The sequence below is a fragment of the Microplitis mediator genome, chromosome 1, assembly GCF_029852145.1.
Source record: "Microplitis mediator isolate UGA2020A chromosome 1, iyMicMedi2.1, whole genome shotgun sequence".
NCBI lineage: Eukaryota > Metazoa > Arthropoda > Insecta > Hymenoptera > Braconidae > Microplitis > Microplitis mediator.
The window spans coordinates 149,835-174,581 of NC_079969.1; the positions used below are offsets into that span (position 1 = coordinate 149,835).

The 24,747-nt window shown below is 29.7% G+C and overlaps 1 protein-coding gene and 1 long non-coding RNA gene across 9 annotated transcripts in view; one reads left to right on the forward strand and one right to left on the reverse strand.

Annotated features, from left to right (window-relative positions):
• The window catches only part of LOC130675054 (RNA-binding protein Musashi homolog 2-like), a 40,529-nt gene that overhangs the window by 8,632 nt on the left and 7,150 nt on the right, over positions 1-24,747 (forward strand). The window contains exons 1-2 of one of the 6 annotated variants that reach the window (XM_057480546.1): positions 9,311-9,828; positions 20,375-20,497. Coding sequence is in view for 4 of the 6 variants with exons in the window: in XM_057480512.1 (XP_057336495.1) it covers positions 1,349-1,404 (56 nt within the window). In the remaining 2 variants the exon portion in view is untranslated. Of the gene's footprint in view, positions 1-1,288; positions 1,405-9,310; positions 9,829-19,143; positions 19,226-20,374; positions 20,498-24,747 lie in introns of those variants that run through there. The other 5 variants (XM_057480521.1, XM_057480528.1, XM_057480536.1 and 2 more) reach the window with 5 other exon arrangements.
• On the reverse strand, positions 1,543-24,518 carry LOC130675107 (uncharacterized). Of its 3 annotated transcripts, none has more exons than XR_008991219.1 (3): positions 22,892-24,518; positions 9,002-9,296; positions 1,543-5,269 (listed from the first exon to the last, which is right to left on the reverse strand). It is a non-coding gene; the product is annotated as an uncharacterized LOC130675107 (long non-coding RNA). The 3 variants fall into 3 exon arrangements; XR_008991214.1 differs by lacking the exon at positions 22,892-24,518 and adding an exon at positions 11,578-12,293; XR_008991221.1 differs by lacking the exon at positions 22,892-24,518 and adding an exon at positions 10,646-10,905.

Genomic DNA, 24,747 nt, shown 5'->3' on the forward strand with positions numbered 1-24,747 from the left:
CTTTTTCTTCTTCGTAGTTGCAGTCATCGTTGTCATCTCTATAGACTTATTCTTGTTCGTTTTATTATTCTACTTTTTACTTGACATATCACCCCACCAACATCTTTCGGTTGGTAACCTTCCAAACGAACTTTTGGTTCTTCTTGGAAACGTTTCAAACTGCTGTCAGGGCCATCGATTCTCTTTCTGGTATACTTATTACCTTCAACTTAATTGTCACTTAACATTTCAAACTTTTTAACTTCCCGCTAAGAAAATTGTAAATTTTCAAAAATTCGGGAAGTTATTGGTTTCGGTCCGATTTACGAAAATCGAATTTCCATCAGATGTCGACGTTTCGAGGTCCTAGGAAGCTATCCTGACTAATTTCACGATGATGTCCGAGTGTATGTATGTGTGTACGTACGTACGTACGTACGTTCGTACGTACGTACGTATGTATGTATGTAAATATTCATAACTCTTGAACGGATGAACCGATTTTGATCGTTGAGGTGTCATTCGACGCGGCTTATTAATGTCTTGAAGCCGTAAAAATTTGAACTTAATCGGTAGGGTGCGTTCAGAGATATTTCAAAAATAAAATTTTTCCGAAAATGTTTTATTTGGATAACTTTTAATTTGCTCGATGGATTTATTCCAAAATCTAATCAGCTCTAAAACTCTATAAGCCGCGTCGAATGCCACCTCAACCATCAAAATCGGTTCATTCGTTCAAGAGAAACCGTTGACGAAAGAATTCAAAAAAAAATTTTTTTTTGGTTTTTTCGAAATTTCTCAAAAACGACTCGATAAATCGATTTCAAAATTTGATCAGCTTTAGAACTTGATAAAACACGTCGATTGCCGCCTCAACCATCAAAATCGGTTAATTCGTTCGCGAGATATCGTGGGAGAAAGAAATGCTAAAAAATGGTTTTTTACAAAACAATGGCATACAAAAGTATTTGCGAGCTCGAAGAGCTCGAAAATGTATTCACAATAATGTTTTCGAGCTCAACGAGCTCGAAAACAGCGGGAAGTTTTGGGGCTGGCCCGCAGGGTCATCTGACAGACCGATTTTTTTACCTGCTTCTTACTGTTAAGTATTAATATAATTACAATTATTAACTTGCCACTAAGGAAATTATTTATAAAAAAAAAAAAAAGAAAATGATTATAATTTTAATACATATATGTATGTATAGGAAAACAATGATAACAATAGCATATATGAGTAAAGTTTAGATGTAATTTTAAGTTTGAATTTGAATGAATCGATAATAATGAAGTTGTCGGTTTGTTCTAGCGGTGAAAACTGGCGAAAACCGGAAGTGAGGGCGCTAACAAAATTGCGCCGCGACCACCGATGGCGGCGGCGAGCTTTCCACCCAACTTTTCCAACGTCGGCGTAATCGAGAACTGGTGAGTCCTCTCTTTTTGTTGTATATATATATCCAAGTTTTTTTTTTTTTTTTCTTTTTTAAATACAATTTGTATATTTAACGATAAATTATTTTTACATACCTATTATTATATATTATTAAGCCTTTGATATTTATTAATGTTCCATTTTTGTTTTTACTATGTCTGAGTCTATTTTAATGCTTCGAAAGTAATATATTTAAATAATAATTAACTAAGTAGCATAGCGTGTCTCGAATCAATAAATAACAGGTGGCACTTTAACTTTTTTTTTTTTTTATTTAAAATTGTGTTTACATGGTAGTATTATTTTATATACATATATATTCAATAAGTATTATATAAAATGAAAAGGCATGCGATTTCTAATAAAAATTCGAACAATAATGATGACAGTGAGAACGATACACGAGAGAGAATATTAATTGTCTCATTTAAAAAATTTATTTACAAGTCATATCGAGATTCTAAAATAGTAGATATTTATGTCTTTTATTTTTACATTAATAAGAGCAAACAAACGTGAGTGCACTTGAGTTTAATCGACATTTATAACGTACACACATATAGTTTATATAGTTATGTACAGATATAAGCGCCGGCGCACTTTATTTTATAAATTTTCATCGAGTATATATCTTTGGATAAAGTATATAGATTTATAAAATGAATGGTTGTATTTATAACAGAATTATAGACATCGTTATAGCTAAATGATTTTATTTAAATAAAATAACAATATTAACGATATAAAAAAGATTATTATAATTGAAATTTAAAAAAAATTATTTGAATAGTTTAAAGCAAATCTGTAGTGCACACAAAAAATATTTAGGGTTATTATCGCAACGGTAATATTCTAAATTCCATACACGCTTAAAGCTTTTCCACAGTACGAGCAGTGTGCACCAAGAGATAAGCTTCTCTTATTTTCATCTGAATTCTCGGGGAATTCCCGAGCTCATGAGCAATTTCAAATTTTCATTCACAACTTACACCATAACTCCTAATCTTTTTTGTTTTTATTCATATTTTTGTGATTATTATTATTATTATTCCGTTAAAAAAATTTATGAGAAAGTAGGACAACATGAAAGAGATATGGAGCTTTAACAATTTTTAAATTAATAATTTTTTTTTCCTTTTACATAAATTTTATGATTAAATTGACCTGATAAAAAAAATTACGTGTTATGCATATACAACTTTTTTGTATAATAAAAAAAAAAAGAAAGCCTGCGATGTAGTTTCTTTTTTGATAGAGCTTACTCCTCACAAATGAAAAATAGGTCCTTTTTAGTTTTTCTGATTAAAGCTTTCGCTTTTATGGAATTTTTTTGCACTGCTTGCGATGTGATTCTCCTATACTTCATCCTCTTACTAAGAGGGTATGAACGGTTTCTTTTCTTCTTTCAGACTAATTCTAGAAACTCTCGCCCTTTGTAACTCTTTTTTTTTTTTTTTCTTTCTTTCTTTTTAATACTATACGTTATTATTATAAACTCATCCTTTCTACTATCGTGACCACGAGAAATATTACAACAGCAGCGAGAGTTATTAAAAATAAAAATTATTATAGTATATATAATATAAATAGTGAGCTTGGCAGTGACAGTGACGGTGACAGTGACAGTAATGTTGAGATAATTTAGGCGCATCATCACTGAGAGTAGAGAAGCGATAAACTGCCCGCTAGTGTATATATGATGGAAGTATTTTAGTATTAACAAGAAATGATGATGACTTAGTTAGTATATTATTTAGAGATGGAGTGTCGTAGAAATATTAATGTAATTTGTCAGTTTTTTTAGATTTATTTTTATAAATAATACAGTATATATGTATAATAGCTAATGCCTAATTAAAAATATTTTTTAGTTTATTTATATCGTTATAATTAAACAACGTTAAATTAAAAACTAATGCATAATCTACTGTGATATGATTTTAACTGAATGAAATATAAATATGTTAGAATAAAGGTAATTAAAATTCACTGTCGCAACTTATTCAAACGTATTTGTTTATTTATTATTTATTTATTGTTATTGTATAATATAGGAATTGTATGATATGTGTGATGGTGATGGTAATAGCAATAGTAATAGTTCTCTGATAATGGTAGTTGGCATTCACTAATATAATGCCGAAGATTACCCGAGTTAAATTCTCTGCGATCCAAAATTCCAGATTTCCAACAATATTCCTACCCCTTCTATAAATCTAATTATAATCTTATTATATTGTTTCTATCTATAATAACTTTTTACTTTCATTATTTATTAATTTATTATTGTTATTATTTTTTTACATTCTCTTTTTTTCTTTCTTTTTCCTTGTTGTACTTATATTTTTTTAACCCCTAAAATTACTCTTTCTCTGTGGTCTACATTATCCGGCGTGAATTAAATTCTATCATCCGGTCGCACGAATCTCGAAACTAGCCAAGTATCCAGCAGTTTGCACGTGTTGTTGATTTTTCCAGCATGGTTGCATGGGATATTACTCTTACCATCACCAGAGCTCTTCATTGCCATCTGAAATCTCTATTAATATTTATTGCATATATTAAGTTTTTATATATTGATGTTAATTATAAATACTACTGGGATCAGTCTTTAAGGCATAATAATAATAATAATCTAAATTAACTTAGTGGTATTATTTTACCGTTAAAAAACATGAGTTATTTATAACGAAAAATCGTTATAAATAGTTTATAGGTACTTAAAAGATAGGGTTTAAATGTATATACAAGAAATAAATGATCTAAAGCCAGACGCCGTGGCCTATCATTGTTATCAACACCTTAAATCTTCAGCAACAGATTTCGACACGCACCAGTCCCTGTATATACTTAAACTATTATAAAACTAGTGTACCAGAACCATCAGAGTTGTGTACAACACTCTCTGAAGTATTCCGATCTAAATACCTATTACTTATCCTCTTTATATATTGATATTTAATATTTATAGTAACAGTTTAAATATAAAACTATATGATTAGGTAGCATATATAGTTATAATGATTGTTATTGTTGTTGTAATATTAGCCATCGCACTTGCCGAGTACATGCGTTGTATTTGTATGTTTGGTTACAAATATTACTAATAGTGACGCGATACATAGTCCATCGGTCGTTATTACATAAACTCCAGGAGGTAGAGAATTAAGAGAAAAAAAACAAAAATGAGAAAACTAATGTTAATAGTACACTACTTCATTGGATGATTACGACGAATACGGTGGTAGTGGACTTTACTCACGACCAGAGAGCACAATCAAGTTGTTACTTGCTACTAGTAGAACACTAAAGGGTAGAAATGTCATCATCTTCGTCATCGTCGTTGTCGTCGTTGTCGTCGTCGACGTTGTATGTATCTTTTTCTGGTTTCTGGTAGTAATAGTAGTAGTATATATATCCTATACTTGTATATGTCTGAAGCAATTGGTCGCCATTGCTGAGCTGTAACAACATCCGTTCGTGGTTTTAGCGATACTATAACGGACCCTATTCCCTTGTCCTTTCCTCTTTATGCATGCTAACCTCGAAAATCGATACTAATTAACAATAATGATTAATTGTCACTATCCGCATCTGTTTATCTATTAATATAAAATAATAGTAAAATCACTTGTATATATGTATATATTTTTTGTTTTTCAACGATATTAAAATAAAATATCCATTAATGTACATTATTTAAGAAAAACAAGGGAAAAAAAGCTAGTACGTTATTCTTGAGAGAGTTTATGGATAATCTGTGATTAAACCTGGCTGATAACGTCCTGTTTCCAAGACTCCAGTGACTTGTCAGTCGACCTCTCTAGCCGATTACATTCCTTGCTCTAACTCTATCTCCTGAAACGTAAAAAGCAAAAAGAAAATAAAGAAGAAAAAAAAAAATTTATAATAAAAAAATAAACTCAACATTTTTCCAATAATCCGACAAATTTTCAACGCTGGCATTATAGAAAAAAATTTTAAAAATAAATTCTCTCAGTCAGTTTTATATTTTAATAATTAAAAAATTATACGTATTAAAATTTAGTGCAAGTATATATTGTATTACTGTTGACGTAAAAACCAATAAATTACTGTAGTGAAATAAAATAAGGAGGTGAAGGAAGTGAAGGAAGTGAAGGAGTAAAAAAGAATGAGATAAAGGAATATTATAGATAAAAGAGAATAAGGGGAGTATGCAAAACATGCATTAAGTGGTAAACAGCAAATCGTAAACGTCGTTCAATAAGATTTAAATCTCTTTTGGACACGCATTCCGTCATCACGCAGGGCGCACTGCTTGGTACCAATGTCTGACGTGAATCAGTATTTACTACTACACTACGTTAGACTATACAATACAATACAATACAATACAATACAGTACAATACTATACTCAATTTATTATTATATTTTTTCCATTACTTATATTACACATATTATAATTTATTATGTACTTGTTACATTTAGTAGTATTCCATCTCTTTTTCATTGTCGCTGACAAAAAAGCCTCCAATTGAGATTATCATGAGCTTTAAAAAATAAAAGCTCAAAATACTTTTTTTTTAATACAGTAAAAATAGAATTGAATATAAAAAATAAAGCGGTTTTAACGACCGTCAGTTAGTTCCACATTCATCTGAAATTCTCTCTAGTCCACTTGATTCACCCCATTCTCATATAGAATCTTTATTCTTTTTACTCTATTAAAAACCGAAAAATATAAAAAATAAAAAATGGTAGTAAAAGGATTTAGTTTACACTCGCAGCGACGATTTATGTTGGTCGAAATTTATAGATTCAATTTCCGTAATATTAAAAACATCATCAATAGGTATATATACATTATTATCGTTATTGTTCTATATTCTCTATGAATAATTAAATACCTAAAAAATAGCCTCGTGATGATGAATGCATTAAAAGGATATAATGAAAAAAATAACGTAGAAATTAAAAGAATGATTAGAAGAATACAGCAAGTGTAAGGTTGTGGGCTTATGGCGTGTGTTTCTATTGTTTTCTATCGTTACTACATATAAAGGGTGCATCATGCAGTGTAACATCGAGTTACGAAACATACTTTTAATTTAATGTAGTTCAACCTGAGAAAAACGCTATACATTATTTAATACACATAATATGTATTAATTTATAATTATTGAGTAAATCAAAGTTTAAGTTTATGATCATCCGAGTAAAAAAACAAATTCTAGTTTAGCCCTCAAAAGCCTCGATTCCTTTGATGTTTTATTTGCCGCCCAAAAAGTAACTCTATTTTAGTACTAAAAATCCTCAATGAGAACTATGAGGTCTAAATGCAAATAATTTATCGACTTTAAATTATAACTAAGGCCTCAAAATCCTCAACGAATGAAAAGTTATAGTTCGGACATTTAAAAATTTTAGATAGAAAAGGGAGGGGAGAGAAAACATCGAATGAGACTTTTGAGGTTCCTATGCGGATAAAATTATTCCTGTATGTTTTGAGTATTTTGAGGCTCTAATTCAGATTATGTTATTCCAGTTTAATCCTCAAAGTGGTAAAATGGGTCGTATATAACTACTTCTCTGAGGACTAAACTATTAGGATATCTTTCTAAACCGTTGTCAATCTTACAATTCTAAATTGATCCTCAAAAACCTCATTGAGAACTTTGAGACTTGAATCCGAATTTGTTTTTTGACTTGGGGCAACAGTATGTTAAAAATTTTTTTTTTTTAATTATTAGTTGTGTATATGTTTCATTTTTATCATTTTTTGTTGGCTTTGTTTAAATTATAATTTAAAATATTTACGTTAAAACAGGTTTCATCGTAACTCGAAGCACCACAAATGTCGGGCATTAAAAATAAAAAAAGTAATCATAAGAATCCTATTCGCACACTCGTCTCTTTTTTCTCAAGGGTGGTTTAAGTTACATACAATTTTTTTTTGCTTTTGTCAATCAACGTGGAAAATTTTATGTTTAAAAAAAAATAAATAATAAAACGGTATCTAATATATGTTGTAAAAATCGTTTGTCTCTTCGATATTAAAAATCTAAAATAAAAATAATAGATTTTATATTACATTCTATACCTAATAATATATGTTATAGACTAGTGGTAAAAAAATATGAAAAAAAAAATTAAATGCACTCGACAAACCGGCTTTCTGCATTCAGACAACTTTTCTGTCTCTTTTTCTTCTCTTATTCTTGTTATTTCTCTGTTTCTTTACTCATTCGCGAAACCGGACGATAAACGTGTGCGGACACAAAAGGACGTGGGCTAGACAAGACAGACACGATGACTGTAAATAAAACCAAAGTACCAAGTAAAGAGAGTTTTTCAAGGATATATATAAATATATATATATATATACACAGAGATGTATAGATTAATAGTACATAATAAATATAATATGCACTAATAAACTTGTATATACATATAGACATTTGCTGTTATCTTTTGTTGACCCAATTGTTTTATTGAATGCTTATTTTTTTTTTTTCTAAACCCGGAAGTTTATTTACAATTTGTCAGTTCTTGGATTAAATTTACCATTATGTACTTTTCAATAAATTAAAGTAATAATAATAATAATAATAATATTTATTTTTCTTCTCGTACAAAACAATGATTAATAAAATGAATCAAAGGTATACCATATTTTTATATAAAAAGTAATAAAATGAGAATCCCTGTAAGGACGAATGGTAGCACCAAAGGGTACAGATTAGTACAGTTAAATATCGTTAGTGTCGCTGGAGTCACATGCTCCTCTTTCTCCTCCACTTCCTTATCATCGTCTGCCCTCATCCTTGTTTTTCACGTTCTCTGTTCGTCCTTCTAAATAGTATATTCTATATTGTAGTCAGTTTGTTGGCTGCTGCCATCGTACTACTACTACTACTACTACTACCACCTATACTAGCAGCATTTGATCGTTTGACGTTGTCGTATCGGTCCATCTCCTTCTTAAACGTCGCGCTCTCAATTTCCCCTCTACCTCACACTCTTTCCATTCTACTCATTTGTTTTACATCCCATCCATATACATATACATAATATTCTCTACCTAGCTCTTTTTTAACCATTGTATTATATCTTTTCTCTTCTTTTTTTCTCTTTCTTGATCCCGACCCCGTTACACCAGGTTGAGTACTATACACGTACTTTGTATATAGGTATATATATTGGATTGGTATGGAGTTTGAGGGCTGAATAGTCACAGCTGCCATACACACATACAATTGATCGAGCACACCGACAGTTAGACACTACATAGAGATATACTAGACAGATATACTAGTATAACCACGAGTAGAGACCTAAGACCTAAGACCACTAAACGCACTATACTAACTAAATCGAGACAAGACGAGACCGACGAGACGGACGAGACCAAAGACACTTATATTATCATACTCTCTGATACACTCTGATACACTCTGACACACTCTGACACACTCTGACACACTCTGACACTCTCGACATCAGCAATGACAGTATATAAGTAAAGCATATATATAGATAATATCAGAACTGGACAGTGTACATGTCCGCGCTATGCCATATGCAACATTATTCCATATTATACTTACTGTTTAGTTGGAATTTTCATTATTAAACAACAGCAATAAATTAATTAAATTAATAAACTATTTAGAGTTATTTTATGATATATTAATAATAACATTAGTCCTTTGTTTTAACTAGTTGCGCGAAAAAGAAGAAGGAAAAGGAAGCCCAAGGATCGCATGCGCGTTGTCACTCAGTTTAGTTTGTTGGTTGCTCACCCCTCCTTCTCCTCCTTCTCTTTCTCCTCCTGCTATCGTTGCTGCTGCTGTTGGTGGTGGTGGTGGTGGTGGTGGTGGTGGTATGGTGGTGGTGCTGAAACTGAAAGAATATAATAATCAGTGTGCATCAGCAGTAGTGTGTTGGCCCACCGGCCACAGAAAGCATCAATTTATTACGCTAGTTACATTGTTGTTATTGTTGTTGTTGTTGTTTTTCTAGTTGTTGCTGTTAATAAGATCGTGTTGTAAATTGTTGTTGCTCTTAAAAACGATTTCGTGTGTATACTTACTATATACATGTATATGTATATGTATATGTTTATAGAAGTGGAGCTGAGTGAGTAACCTTGAACCTGCGTGCATGACCCGGAATACAAGGATACTTAAATATTTATTATACATTGGATTATTACTATCATTGTTGTAAATATATAAATATACTTATATCTAATTGTTTAATGTGCGTGTCATATGTGTTTTACTTTTCATTTCATTAATATTCATTTAACATAAGTGTTATTATTTTTTTTTTCTAATTTTTTTTTTTTGTGTGCGTTGTGCGTGCGATCATCTGATTTTGATCTGACTTTTTAGGGAAACATGTTTCCCTATACAACATTTCCGGCTGTTGGGTAAGCTATTCAATTTTCGTTTTATTTATTTTTTTCGCACGATTATTAACTATTTTTCCGAATACAATAATGCATGCCTAATTTTATTTCTAACAACAACAACAAAACTATACATTATAATTATTAGAGAAGGATTAAAAAAGGACGAGTTGTATAGTCCCCAGTACAGTCCGTGTCCATGGCAACGAAACAACCGTACATACATATATATACATATATACATATACTCTCTCGTCTCGTTCTCATATTATATGATATCGGTTAAGTCTTCTTATTTTATAATTATACAAATTAATATTAATATGCAGTATTTATAATCGGGTCTGTATCAGTAACAGTAACAACAACCAAAAAATTGAGATTATGAGGTTCTGAGAATAACAAAAATTATTTAAATTAATTAAAAGATGACTTAATTACTTATACGCGGTTTGTTGGTTGCTTAGTAACAACTTTAGCGTCTCTCTCTTTTTCATTCTTTATAATACTTAAAACTTGTTTAATTTATATCCGTTCTTGATCGTTCTGACATTCTAACATGTGTGTGTGCATGCGTGTGTGAAAGAGAGATAGAACGTAAGAGTCTTTTTCATATAAAAGAATAAAAAAGATTGGTTGGAGAAGGAGAGTGGTTTTGCTTTGCGAAAAAGAAAGAGAATGGAAGGGCGGACTCTCAGCAAGACTCGTTAGGTTAAGTTAGGTTAGGATGGGATAGGTTTTGTTTTGTTTTGTTTTGTTTTACTCCGTATTTTAAGTAAAGAAAGCAATGTACGCACTATGCTACTATTGTCTTTTATATTTGGTTAAATTAACTTACTCCATTTGCACTAGTTGCTAGTGTTGTTACTTTGCTCAACACAAGTTGTTTTATTTACCAATACCAGTACTTTTATTACAATTTACACATACATTAATTAATAAATAAATCCATTAATATTGTTAATACATATATCGTCATTACGTATGTGAATAAAAAACACGTTATTTCTTAGCTCTACTTATTGTCTTTAAAATAAAATGCTGACTTTCAATGACACGTACTGTTCATTGTTCGAATAAGCAAATTTTATTATTATTATTTTTTGTTTAGTCAGAATAAATTGCTTAGAATATTATATGTGATTGGGGAAATTAAATACTATAAATAACAATGAGTTTTTGGATTTATTATATCGATTCATGTACGTAACAAATTTGACATTTGCGTGAGATTTAAAAATTTTCGTGTTACGTTTTATTTTGTTGTTTACATGTATACAGAAAGTAACAAAATTTATTTAAAGTTATTTTAAATTTAATTTCTGTTTGCTGTTGGTACATATTAGTATTATTATTTTCATTAGATTTCATGTAAAATCAATAATTATTTAAGTATATAAAATAATGTAAGAGAGAAATATAATGATATGATTAATATACTCTTAAAATTTTCCTCTTGTTCTTGTTTATGTGTAGTATTTATACTAATAGTATATATTTGCTGTTTGACTACATTACGAGTCATTCACCTCGTCTCTGAGTAATTAGTTTCAATACCTAAACTTACTGTTATGTGTAGTATTCTTAATAATAATATTAAGAATTGATTTGTTGAGAAATAAAATCCCATGACTCGGCTGTATTATTTTTCTTATACTATTCTCATCATCAATTATTTATACTTAAAATAAATTTCCAGAGTGAAAGTAATAGGAAAAAAAAAAAAAAATTAAAACAATATAATAAAGTACTACAATATTCATTGCTTACTTGTTGGAGATATAATTTAAAAGACAAAGTGGAGCAATGTGAAACCTCTTGGAAAAATTTTCTCGCGGTTCACAACCAATTGTATTATTTATCTTTTGCGACTTCCGCGTCTTTTTAGTTTTCAACACAAGAAAAAGAGTAAAAAGAGAAAAAAATAAAAAAAAATAAATTCTGAAAGAGAGAAAGATCGTCGTCACGCTTGGTCGATGCACGTGGTATGGTGGTTGGTCGGTCGGTCGGTCGGTCTGACAGTTATCCCACTCGCTCTTTTTAACGATCACCGATCTCTCATGTTGGGCGCGGTAAGACTTTTATTTTTTTTATTTTTTTTTTCCTTTGTCTCTCCCACCTACCTTCGTTTTCTCTGATTCAGTTCCACGTTATAATTTTTTTTATTTTCGCTAACTAACGTAAATGTTTATTACAAAACTATTGAAATACGATATTGACAGAGTATATAGGATATTATTACTTTAGATCATTTACAATACAACTGTTTTATTTTTATGGTATTCTGTATACATACGCATATTATAAAATTCATCCGTTTTTGTTCTTTGGACCCTGAAGCGTCAAAAGAGAGCAAATTAAAGATCAGAGGCCGCTGAAGAAATATATATCGGTGGCCGTGGATTTCAGAAAGTTGAGCCAAGGCCGCTTTACCATTCGTTTACCTTCGCTTTATTTTTTTTCTTTTCTTCTCCCCCGCCGCCAGATCACATACTTATTATCTTATTTTTTTCTTCATCTTTCTTCCTTGTTAATACTGTTTAAATTAAAGTCAGTTATATTAATAAATTTAAAAACTCAAGATGAAAATAAAAAATAATTCTGTTGCAAAGATTTTAAATTTCCCCATCAATTGGTATGGTAGTTAACAAACAAAAAATGCTGCCAGGTGGGTCGAACAGCTGCAAATGATTGCAAATGGTCGTTCTGCTCATACTAGTTTTATATCTCTCTCTCTCTCTCTCTTTTTTTTTTTTTTTTTTTTTTTTTCGTTATTGTCGAACCCCAAAAATTAGGGTTTTACAGATCGTTAGGTTAATTTTTTGGCACGAGCACACATCGATCTTGATTGCCACGTGCGATACTTTTTTTTTTCACCGTTAGTAAAGGAGTTGAATAGCCAAAGATACTTATACTCTGGATAGTCTAGTACTCCAGAAATAGATGAGAACATAGCAAGATGTATGTAATGACTTCTCGTTGCTTTCACTTGAATCACGTACTGAGAATTATTTGTGTACATATATTTTGTTGTTATTTGATTGTTTTTAATTAATAATAATACATATACTTAAAGATTATCATAATACTTTATATAGCAGAGATATTTATGACCTTATATATTGACCGCAATAAAATTGAAGAAAAAATAAATAAAAAAAAAAACGGTAGACGTATTAGTTGTAGTTAATTTAGAATTGTGGGAACTATTGGATCTCATATCATGAATTTCCTGTATTGCTATTATATATCACGTTGTCTCTTGGGCGCAGCAGCTCTGGCGAGTACAGACTTTTACAACAACTTAAGTATGTACTGTACTTTCGTATTGCATAACGGTATACTATGAGAGCAATATGTATATTATGTACAATCCAAACCAACATGCTTGTCCACATTTTTAAATCTTTTAATTATATTTTCAAATAAATATCATATAAAATCGTTAAATATTCAAGTACTTGAAGCTAGTCATTGGTACGTCTATGTAAGAAATATATTATACAGAATATTATTATGAGTGAATAGAGCAAATTTCTTATACTTTTAGTGATATTACTTTTTTCGTCTCGTTAGGATTGGTTTGTTGTTAATATAAAGCCAATGGGTAAAGTGATCAAGGAGTTATAATCACGTCCTCTTTTATCTTTTTTTATATTCAAATAATTTTTCACTCTCTCTCTCTCTTTCTTCTTTATCTACAAGGATATATATTACATACATAAGTTTGTGTGTGTGTGTTTGTATTGTACTGTCCCTTTTACAAACTACTTTTTACTGATACACACGTATGTTGTTTTTCTTCTTTTTTTCTTTCTCTCTCTGTATATGTACCAAACGAGTATGTACTTAGACCATTCGGCCAGCTGTTAGGATCATTTTCACTACGTCTAACACCTGGTATATCCACCCGAATATAATCTTCATCATGTTTTTTTTTTCTTTTTTTTTTTTTTAAACTTTGTATTAATAATGGCAGATATATAGATTAAATACATTTTGGTATGGAATTAAATAAAAGTAAAAAAATTTGAGAACCACTAAAATAGAGGATGAAAATAAGAGGTAGGAATTGAATTGCACCGGAGATAAGAATATTCGATTACCCGAGACGTTCTTAACAGGTGTCTGAGTCTGTATCTGTGTCTGTGTTGTAGAATAGCGTTGTTCTCGTTGACTGCTTATGCTACTACTACTGTTGTAGTGACAGCAGCTTATACAGACTTACTTTGGTTAATATAATGCTTCTGTTCGGTTGAGTGGTAGAGTGGTATTGGTACTGGTACTGGTAGTGGTAGTGATATACGTTTGACTTGTCATTATTTAAAAGGAAATAGGCCATATCAATCGAAATATTTAAATACCAATGTAAAAAATTTCTTTTTTCTTTCTTCCAAAGTTATTACTTTTAAATTTTACTAAACTTTTATATTATACATATATATATTATAATTTATCAACTTTAAAGAATAGAGCATGATGTTTACGAAACAGATTGATAGACTTACGCATGCTTAAATCATTTCTCAAACAAGAAGCTCTTTGTTTAACAAGAAGAAATAATAATCTTGCTAGTAGAAGCATCGTAAGCAGTAGTATACGACTTGATTAAATATCATGTCTCTCATTCTTTATTTTCATCTTCATATACTTTTATTTTATCTTAATAAAAAATTTTTAATACAGTTTGTTGCTTTTATCAATTTTATGTTTTTCAATAAATTTATCGAGAGATTCTATTTGAGAATCATTTTTTTATTTACTTATTTATTGGGTTTTCTTGTGCATCCAGCAACTGTTCGTAACGCATTTAACAGTTACGATTATCAAGATCAATCACCGGTTCTGGTTTATTACAGCATATAAGCTTTACAACTTAAATACATAAGTAAAAAATTAATCTAATTTATTTAATTATTTTTAAATTTATGATGTAAATAGAAAAAATAGTTAAAATTAGTATGCTCTTTATAATTATTAGATATGTTTATATATTTCATTAGATTATTATTCTGTAGTTTGTTCTTTTTACCACCATGAGACGTTATGACGTGAGAAAAATAGTAACAAGTACAATATGTATGTGCAAATGCAGACTAAACTATATATATACTGAGATGAGAACATATATGAGGTATGGCGCTTATGCGTAAGTGCCGGATTTTATCGATTCATTTTCTGTCCTACAGCAATCTTATTTTTTTTTTCTTTTCTTTTTTCGTTATTTCATTCTTTACTTATACTAGTACATTTAAAGCCCCAGAGCTTTTTCAAGTTTTGTCCGTATAGTAGAATAAAATCAATTCTCGGATCAATATTAATGTGGGGTAATGGCGTAGTTAAAAAAGCTTTTTGAGTTTTATTATTATTATTATTATTATTATTATTATTATTATTATTATTATACATGCATATATAACGTTGTACATAGTGTATACTTATACATATATGATGTATAGAAAATAATAAAAGCTTCAAAGAGACTTGTTGATAGGTAAAAAAATTTTTTTTTTTTTTTTTTTTTTTATTTTTAATTTTATAAAAATAGGATATTTTTCTCTCGACGAGTTTGACGTCAACGTATAGTTAAAATTGACGCTCCTGACGTTAGGCAACATGCAACCCTCTGTAAGCCGCTTACTAGAATTCCCAAGTCCCTGCTTTTCACCCCCTCTATTATATATACATATATAGATTTGAGATACTCTACTCTTGTACTACTACTACTACTACTACTATACTGGTGCTATTGCTACAATCTACTAGTACTCAGAGTGGAAAATACTTTTATTTTTTTATTTGTTTCCATAGTTATATATTGATGCATCAAATCGATTCCAGTCCTTGTCATATAATCTCAGTAAATTTTAAACTGATTATTAACTGAAACCGAAATACCTACATGTATATTATTATCAGTATGTAAAAAAAAATTGAAATATTTCTAAGATCTACTAGCCTATCAAGCTTTAAATAAACTAGTATAGTGATTTTTTAATTATATATATATATATATATTTTCTCTCTTGACGTTTTTTCTACTCGAGTCCACTTTTATATAGGTATTTTTTATGTATGTTATTATTGGGAGAAAAATTAAAATTACCACGATGAATAAAAATTTTTTTATTCGCTCGAAATTTATCAATTTGACTATAAATATAAAAATTAATAAAAAAAAAAATAATGTCAAGTTGTATACAAAGAGTTTATAAGTTTCGCAGTATGCATAGCAAGATAATACAATAAACTCAGTACAGGGAGTCGAGAAACACGAAACACTCAAAATTGAATTATATCATTAGAAGCCGCAGGACAAGAAAGACGACACGAGGAAAGCCCACAAGTGAAAGCTGAGGCTTGAAAAAAAAAAAAAAATAATAAATAAAAAAAAATCTTATACACACATATTCTAGTAGGGATTGTGTCTTTGTGCAAATTAAGCTTAAAAAACTATGACCTCCATATTAATCCCTGTAGGTCTTCTCATTTTTTTTTTTTATAAAAACTTAAATAGGTTTCTTTGAAAATAATAATAATTCTTTAACAGAATTATATTTTAACAAGTTAGGTTGGATTATTTAGAGTTTATTAATTAATTTAAAGTTATCGGGAAATAATTTATAGATTCTTTAATGTCTACTGTCAAAGTTAGTTAATGAGTCAAACATTACGGAGAACTAGTATAGTCGTCGGCTTGAGGGCGAATATCCTATCGATTTTTCTAGTATACAAGGGCGAGAGTTTCCTGTTAACTTTGAAGGAGCTTTGGTTATACGCAGACGGAAAATAGGAGATAGCAAAAAAGATGGGAAAAAAAAAAAAGAAACTATAAAGAAAGAAAAAAGAAAAAAAAAAATAACAAGAAAAGAAAGGGTGGAAGCGAGAAAAAAAATGCCTCTGGATATGTTCTCGCACTCCCTGCAGGCTCCATCGTCTGCTCGTGGTGAGTATTGATCCGGGGGGATCATTTTTAAGACAAAGTTCCCGTGAACTAGTACAGATGGCTCCACATAACAACAGTAAACCCACCCCCCTGAATTGCAACCCCCTGTTTTCAGGGCCGTAATTCATAAATATCGTTGTTATAATTTTTAACTTTTATGTTAAAAATAACCATTTTTTATTTTTACTTTTTTCATTATTAATTAATTAAAATTTTTCAATCAGTATTTTAATATATTTTTTTTCTTTTCTTTTTTTTTTTTAATTAAAAAAAATAAGTTTTGTTTACTGGGATTGAAATGAATAGATAAATAATAATTATTATTATAATAATAATAATAGAATATAAAGATATATTGTAAAGGTATATTGAATTTGGGTAAATATCCTTGGGCTCGAGTACTTTGTATGACACGCCTGGTGGATAGAAGAATGCCTCGAACGACTCGAAGCCCAGATCGCAATTCGCTACGTCGCTACGTGCCAAAGCTTTTTAGACCCGATGCTAGAATTATTATATGGTAGTATTCTGCAGGTTTTATCATTGTATTCTATCTACATTTATGTATATTATCGGTCTAAAAAATAATCAATTCAATATTGCTTTTCTTATATTCTTTAACTAGCATTATAATTTCAGTGAATTAAATAGATATTAGGTATTACCTCTGAGGAATTGTAGAAATTTTATAAATAATAAAAAAATATGTAAAGCAAAGAAAGAGGTTGGTAACTTGTAGTCTGTCTGTGTGTTGTATATGTAATAGTAGTAGTAACACCAGTTGTATGGTGTATGTGGTAGAGAATATTAAGGAGGTAGAAGAAGAAGAAGAAGAAGAAGAAGAAGAGGTTGAATACATTTAAGTGATGGTATGGTTAGGGTGCTGTGCTGTGGTGTGGTGTGGTGTAGTCTGGTGGCATAGCATGGTGTATATATAGAAAGGATTGCAGCCAGTAGTATAGATAGATATATAGAGGGATGAAACAGTTGAGTGTGGAACCAGTAGGGTGGTATGGAAGGTATGGGATCAGACACTTCCTCCTCGGCAGGTGGTTCTCAAACTTATTTCACAGTCAACTCGATTCAAACAGTTTGACGTTAAGTAAATTTCCGTAATCGAGTCCGGTTGAGTAGTTGTACATCATTTTATAATTTCATTTCTTTATATTATTATTATTATTACTATACATGCATCTTTATAATTAATTAAATAAAGATCGTGTTAATAATTAGTAACGCTTGTTATCTACACTTAACTTTTAAACGTGTGACATATACGTATATATATATCGTGTTACCTTATCGAAACAATTAATCGTTGGCGATTTTGCGGCTAGTTATACAAATGTTTACAAACCCTGTTGACACTTTTATCTTGCTCTTTTTTTTTTATTCTATTATTATTTTATTTTGTTTTGTTTTGTTTATTTATCATGTAATCCATCGGTTACTCCTGTGAGTCGTTATTCCCGACGGATTAAAACACTGTTATATATATACAAAAATGTGTAGGTTTGATTTTTAGATTGCAAGTTGATTCAAAAATATTGTAATTAAATTTAAAGTTTATCTTTGTGTTTAGCTTTTATTTATTAATTTAATCGTGTAGAGTAATTGATTTTTTATTTGTTATTAGCATATTACTCATTATAGGTATGTTATTATTACAATTATTATTATTTATAAAGACTAAAAATAAAAAACTCTTGAAAGATCAATTTCATTATATAATGTGTGCAATTCAATATATATTATGTTATTGTTGTTACAAATCCTCTATTCATTTTTTATTTGTTCGTCCTCAAATACAACAACTGTTATTGTGTAGCTGGTTATTTTTTTATTTTTTTATTTTTTATTTGTATTTATTTTACTGTCTCTTAATCTCTAATAGAGCACGTAGAGTGTATAAGAATACGTGGTCAGCATTTATTTGTAGATACATCGGAATTCATACGTTTTCGAGATTGTTTCATTCATGTATGAACTGAACAATGATGATAATAATAATAATAATAATATGGAAATTATTAATAGAATATATTTAGAAGTTGAGTGTAAATTTTCTATAAAGCATCTATGCAGAAGTATATTTAAAAGCACCGTAGAATATTATATATATATACATATACATGTTTTAAATTAATGAAATTGACTAATTTATATTAATGAATCATTTAATTAATCAGTCCGGTAGATTTTGATTGGTTTATCGCAATAAGCATTAATTTATGAACCTTGATTTTACAGAAAACCAACTTTCCACGGCAGATAAATATGTTTTTATTCAATTACTGCGTTGTATACAAATATGTATATTTTTTACGTCTTTTTTTTTATTATTATAAATGTACGTTGTCCTGTATAGAAAAAAAAAATCTCTTTTCAAGGATGCAGGACACGCAGCAAAAGGTGCAATCGTGGTGGAGCAACGTCAAATCATCTAATCCTAAACCGCGTATAATAGCTCAGGTAATCACGAAAAGAAAAAAGTAAAAGATTATCATTCGGATGTAATAAATTTAAATAAATATCAGTATGAGAAATTTTTTAAATTTCGTAGCTCGTTTATTATTTCGTTCTATTAATAGAAAGTTTAGTTGGCTTTTCCACGATAACATTTTGAATAATAATTTATACTAATATGATCATTAATAACAACAATAAGTCGATGTATTTAATTAAACCAGTAGATTTCATAAATATTTTCTTTCAATCATTAATTATAATTGGATAATAAATAATTTAATTGATAGTTTCAAAAGGGATAATTGAATATTACAATCTACAACCTGTAGATAGAGCATCAATATTTAATTTATTATGTAGATAAGCGCAGGAGAATTACGAGACTATATTAATAATAAATATATTAATAACTATACGTGTTTAAACTCTTTTATTTTTTATTGTAGCATTAGGAAACGTTTACATCACAATGTAAAAATAAAAAATAAAAAATAAATATATACAATAAGAATTAAGAGGGATGTTAGTCACCGACAGGGACAGATAAATAAGATTGTGGGCGAGGGCTGAATGAACTAAAATTTGTAGACACGAAGTCTGTTTGTAAACGAGAACGATGGTCGCGATAAGTCAGGCTCTTCGTTGGCTCGACTTATTGTTAGCGAGTATCGTACCACCGAGATTTCTGATTGGGCATACGCCATCATTCCCTTATATATAAATCGATATTGCATAAATTTTATACTTATTCATTTAATTAAAAAAACAATTTCTTTAAGAAATAAACAAATAAAAAATGTAAATTTTGTATACATGAATACATAATATTTTTATTTTCGAGAACAAAAGCTTCCTACCACTGCTGTTACTATTACTATTACTATTACTATTACTACAATCTACACTGATATTATTCACGTCAAAATTTACCCTCGAGCAGTCTGGTCTACCTAGTCTACCTAGTCTACCTAGTCTACATTAATATTCAACGTCTCTACACCGAAACGTTGAATGTCCGTTTGAAGCTGTACATCTATGTACACATTATTGTACTTAATGTAAATTCTATATATATATTCACTATCTTGGATTAATTAAATACTCAAAGTTATTTATATATTTTTGAGATTAGTTATGAGATAAGATTTTCAGGTTGTCATTTCGGAAGAAACATTTGAAAATGGCTGAAGAAGGAAGGAACAGTATACGACATAATTATTTATATTGTTAATAATGATGACAATGGAGTCTATCCAAGTGGAAACAATAATTCAGGCAAGAATTAGTAGCGAAAAAAATTATAACCAGTAATTATTACAGTTGGCATGATTTTTAATTAAAAAAAAAAAACAAACAAACAAAAAAATCCGAATAATTTATGTAGAGACAGTTTAGTATATTATGGATATATCAATTTACAGGTAATGGTAAATTTAAAAAAAATTAATAATTTCCTAGCTAATTAGTTATTTACTTTTAAAAGTAATTACCTTTACTTATTATCGAAAATCTATTAATAAAAAATTTGAAATAATCAATTGATTAATATATATAGAACCTGTATATTGAAAATTAGTTTAATGATTTTTAGTTGTATTATAATATACAAATATACGAATTTAAAAAAGGAGTAGGTATATTTATATTTAGATATTATCTGTAGCTGGTTATTAATAACATAATATAATATCAATAGAAGGTCATATATAATTAATGTGATAAATAGAACTACATCACAAACTATTCCCTCGTGTACTTATTGGAAACCGCAAATCGTGGAATTTACTGGTACACGACCAAATTCCATGTTTATGGAATTCCCAAATGCCTTCGATTCTAGTAATTGCATGTAATTGCAGTTAAATTCAAATACATATACGTATAAATCTACATTTACATCCACATTCATGCTCATACTCTCCCAATTCCCTATGATATTGATTTAGGTGTTAACGGTCGGTAGATAAAATAAATCGCGAGTGGTAAAACAGATTTCTATTTCACTTGTATATTTTTTCATCGTTTTTCTTCTACTTTTCCTTTGTTATCGATCATAAATGCTCGTGGTTATACCACTAGATGGCGTATAATTCTGTAGTCAGGGATTTTTTCTTTTATAGAAAATCTCATTATTATTATTATTATTATTATCACTATATTTAATCGAATGTTAAAATCCATTGTCTTTTCTATAGTAATGTTATTATAATTATTTATTGTTTTTTATAACTAGGGAACTCGATAAAGTTATCGTTAACTATTTAAGGGAAATAGGAGATGAGAGAACAAGTATAATGGAAGTGTAGATAATAATCAAGATAATGGACTGTTTTGATAAACTTTACAGAGTTTGTAATTATAATTACAACTATTGATAGTTGTATACATATATATACCGTTTTACTTCATCTTTACTCAATGATAAGGGTGAGAAGAAAATCAATATTGCTGTTATGCAGTAGATAAATATATTCCACAGTATAATTTAAAATTATGTTTAGCTGATAATTAAATAAAAATATTATTAAAAATATAATAATGATAATTGTGTAGGCGTAGTTTGTACATTGAGATGAGGGTTACCAGGGCATGGTGTATATTTTATTATTCTGTTGGCCATCTGTCTATGAGGGTGGAACCCCCGTAGATTAATTGGAGCCCCTTGTATTGATCCAATACCGTTGCCGCGGGATAAAAATAGAGGGAGAATAATAGTTTAATGGATGTACAAATAAATACTAAATAAACCCTCGGCATTGATTATAAATACATACAAATACATTTTTAATTTAAAGACTCTAATTTTAATTCGTCAACTCAAATCCAATCGTTTGTTTTTTTTTTTTTTTTTTCTCCGATAGTCTTTCAAGCCTTTTTTCCATTTTCCGTTAAAGTCCAGAAATTGAATAAAGTACTTGGAATTCAATTCCGCGACAATAATCCCCTTTACGCTCAGTTGAAACTCCCTTTTCCGTTCTCTCAAGCGATAAAAAGGTCACTAAAGTATTTTTTATAAAAAAGTTAAGAAAAAAAAATAGCAGTTGAATGACCTCGTGTCTGGCTATAACGAGATTTTCTACTTATTTCATTACGGTAACATATTACGACGATACGACTAATTTTCAGGGTTTTAATTTTAATTTAAAACCAATAACATCGGGCAAATTAAATAATATATTTTAATTTAAAATTTTGATAATATTAATTAATATAAAAATGTATGAAAAAATTGATTTAACCATTTTTTTTTCTTTTTTGAAACTATTTGATTACTTTGATATATTAATTTATTCAAGCACTTATCAAGTCAATTGTTTTGCATGATAAATAAATTAATCTAGTATATGTACTGATCTACACTATATAAAGAATAAATATTGATCTACGTATAAACGAGCCGCAAGTCAACGAAAAGAGGCACACAAATAATTTCAAAGAGCCTTAATTTAAATGTGATGAAACTATTTTTTAAATATTAATTACAAGTAAAGTGCTGATAATAAAAAAAAAGAAAAAAAAATGAAAAACAAAACAATAATAAAAATAAAAATCTACATGATTAACAACACAATTTAATTATTTTATTTATTTATCTTTCAACTACTCTACAATTAAATAAGACATGTATTACATCTAAAGTATTTCTCTATACAGAAATAAGTCTCTCACGTCTTAAAAGAGTTTTCATTCCATGAATGTCGTGTTGCATCATGATTTATAAAATCCACTTGAAGAAAATGAATAATATTATTGTTTTCACTGAAAAATAATCTTTTTCCACGTTAATGTGATGGAGCCATCTGGTGGTGGTGCCCTCAACCAACGACCAAGGGTTTGCTGCTTCCACTCCTATCCCGTGCTGTTACTTCACCCTCTCGACCCTCTCCACCATCGACAAATTTTCTTTCTCTTTCTCTCTTTAGCAAACAACCCCTTTTCTAAATCCTCCAACAACCATCAGGAGCCTCGCCCGTTTATCCACGGCTAATCAATTTTTTATTTTTTATTTACTATTTATTTATCATTAATATATTTAATCACTTTATCATCACTTTGTATTTTTCGCTATATATTCCTTTTTATTTATTCATTAACAAAGTCAATTACATAAAACAAATAAGTATATACATAATATATGTCATCTGATTTATAAATCTCACAGTCCGCAAATATTATTATTATTATTATTATATAAAATAAATTATAATAGCAACAATAGTAATAATAATAATAATAAGGGAGCGGCGCACCCATATATCGACCGGAAGTTTGTTTGCTACACCTTTATCGACCGTTAAAATATTTTGACAAAACATAAAAAAATAAAAATGGGACTTTGGTAGAAATATAAGTATACCATACCTCCTACTTGATGGTAACAACTCACGAAAAAAATTCCTCATTAGCAACCCCCTTTTCACAACTCAGAATACTACTTTCTTTTGCCTTCTTTTGCTTTCCCTTGCTTTTGCTAGCTCTCATATCACTATTATTCCATCCATCCATCCATTTAATTTACGTGGGTGGAGCGCGTGCTCGGTTAAAGTCGTACTTTTCCGTTGGGGTGGTGGCGCAAGGGATTTTTCTTCTATACAACATATATCATTCTCTCATTTTCTCACTTACTCTCATCCATACTTTTATTACAACCAACTCGTTAAATAAACATTTTTTTTATTTTTTCTTTTTTTTTTTTCAATAGAAAAACTTGATAATTATTATTATTTTATTTTATTTATTATTATGATTGTTAACTTATTTTTGTTTGTATATACCATCACTACTAATATACAGATATATATCACTCCTGTTTATGCATTAAACTATGTATACAATATATCGTATGTATGATGATTTGTTGAAGATAAGATGATTGGCAATGGATCCAGGACAATGTCCCATCACACCAGTAACTTATTAAATGCGTACTGCTGTGACAGGACAATATTCTAGACACCATCACACATTTATGATAACAATAATAATTAACAATTTTGTTAATGAACTGTTAGTGAACAAGTTATATTTTTCCAGCTGAACTTTGTTAGCAAGTAACTGACTAACCAACCAACCAACCAACCAAGATGTCGCTTAATAAAGTGTACATTCAATTCTACTTCGCGATTATTTCAACGCTATCCGGTTGAGCGTCCCGACGGCACTGCGTCGCTCGGTGGTGACGGAGCCCCTGCGCACCCTCACGTCTCGTATTTTCCTCCCACTTTGATAACCACTACCACTACCCAGTACCTACTACTACTACTATCACAACAGTACATACAATATATAGTAGTAGTAGTAGCAGCAGCAGCAGCAGTAACAGCAGCTTATTCAAGGATGTCCTGGCAACGCAAAGGGAGCGCCACTGGCTGCTACGTTAACTAGGGGTTTGTCGGGTAGGAACGGCAGAGGGTTGAAACGGTACGCGACACCCCCAAGCGACCAACGAGCCACTACTACTTCTACTACCACTACTACTTCCACTACTACCATTACTACTATCGAGGAGACTAGAAAGAGAAATA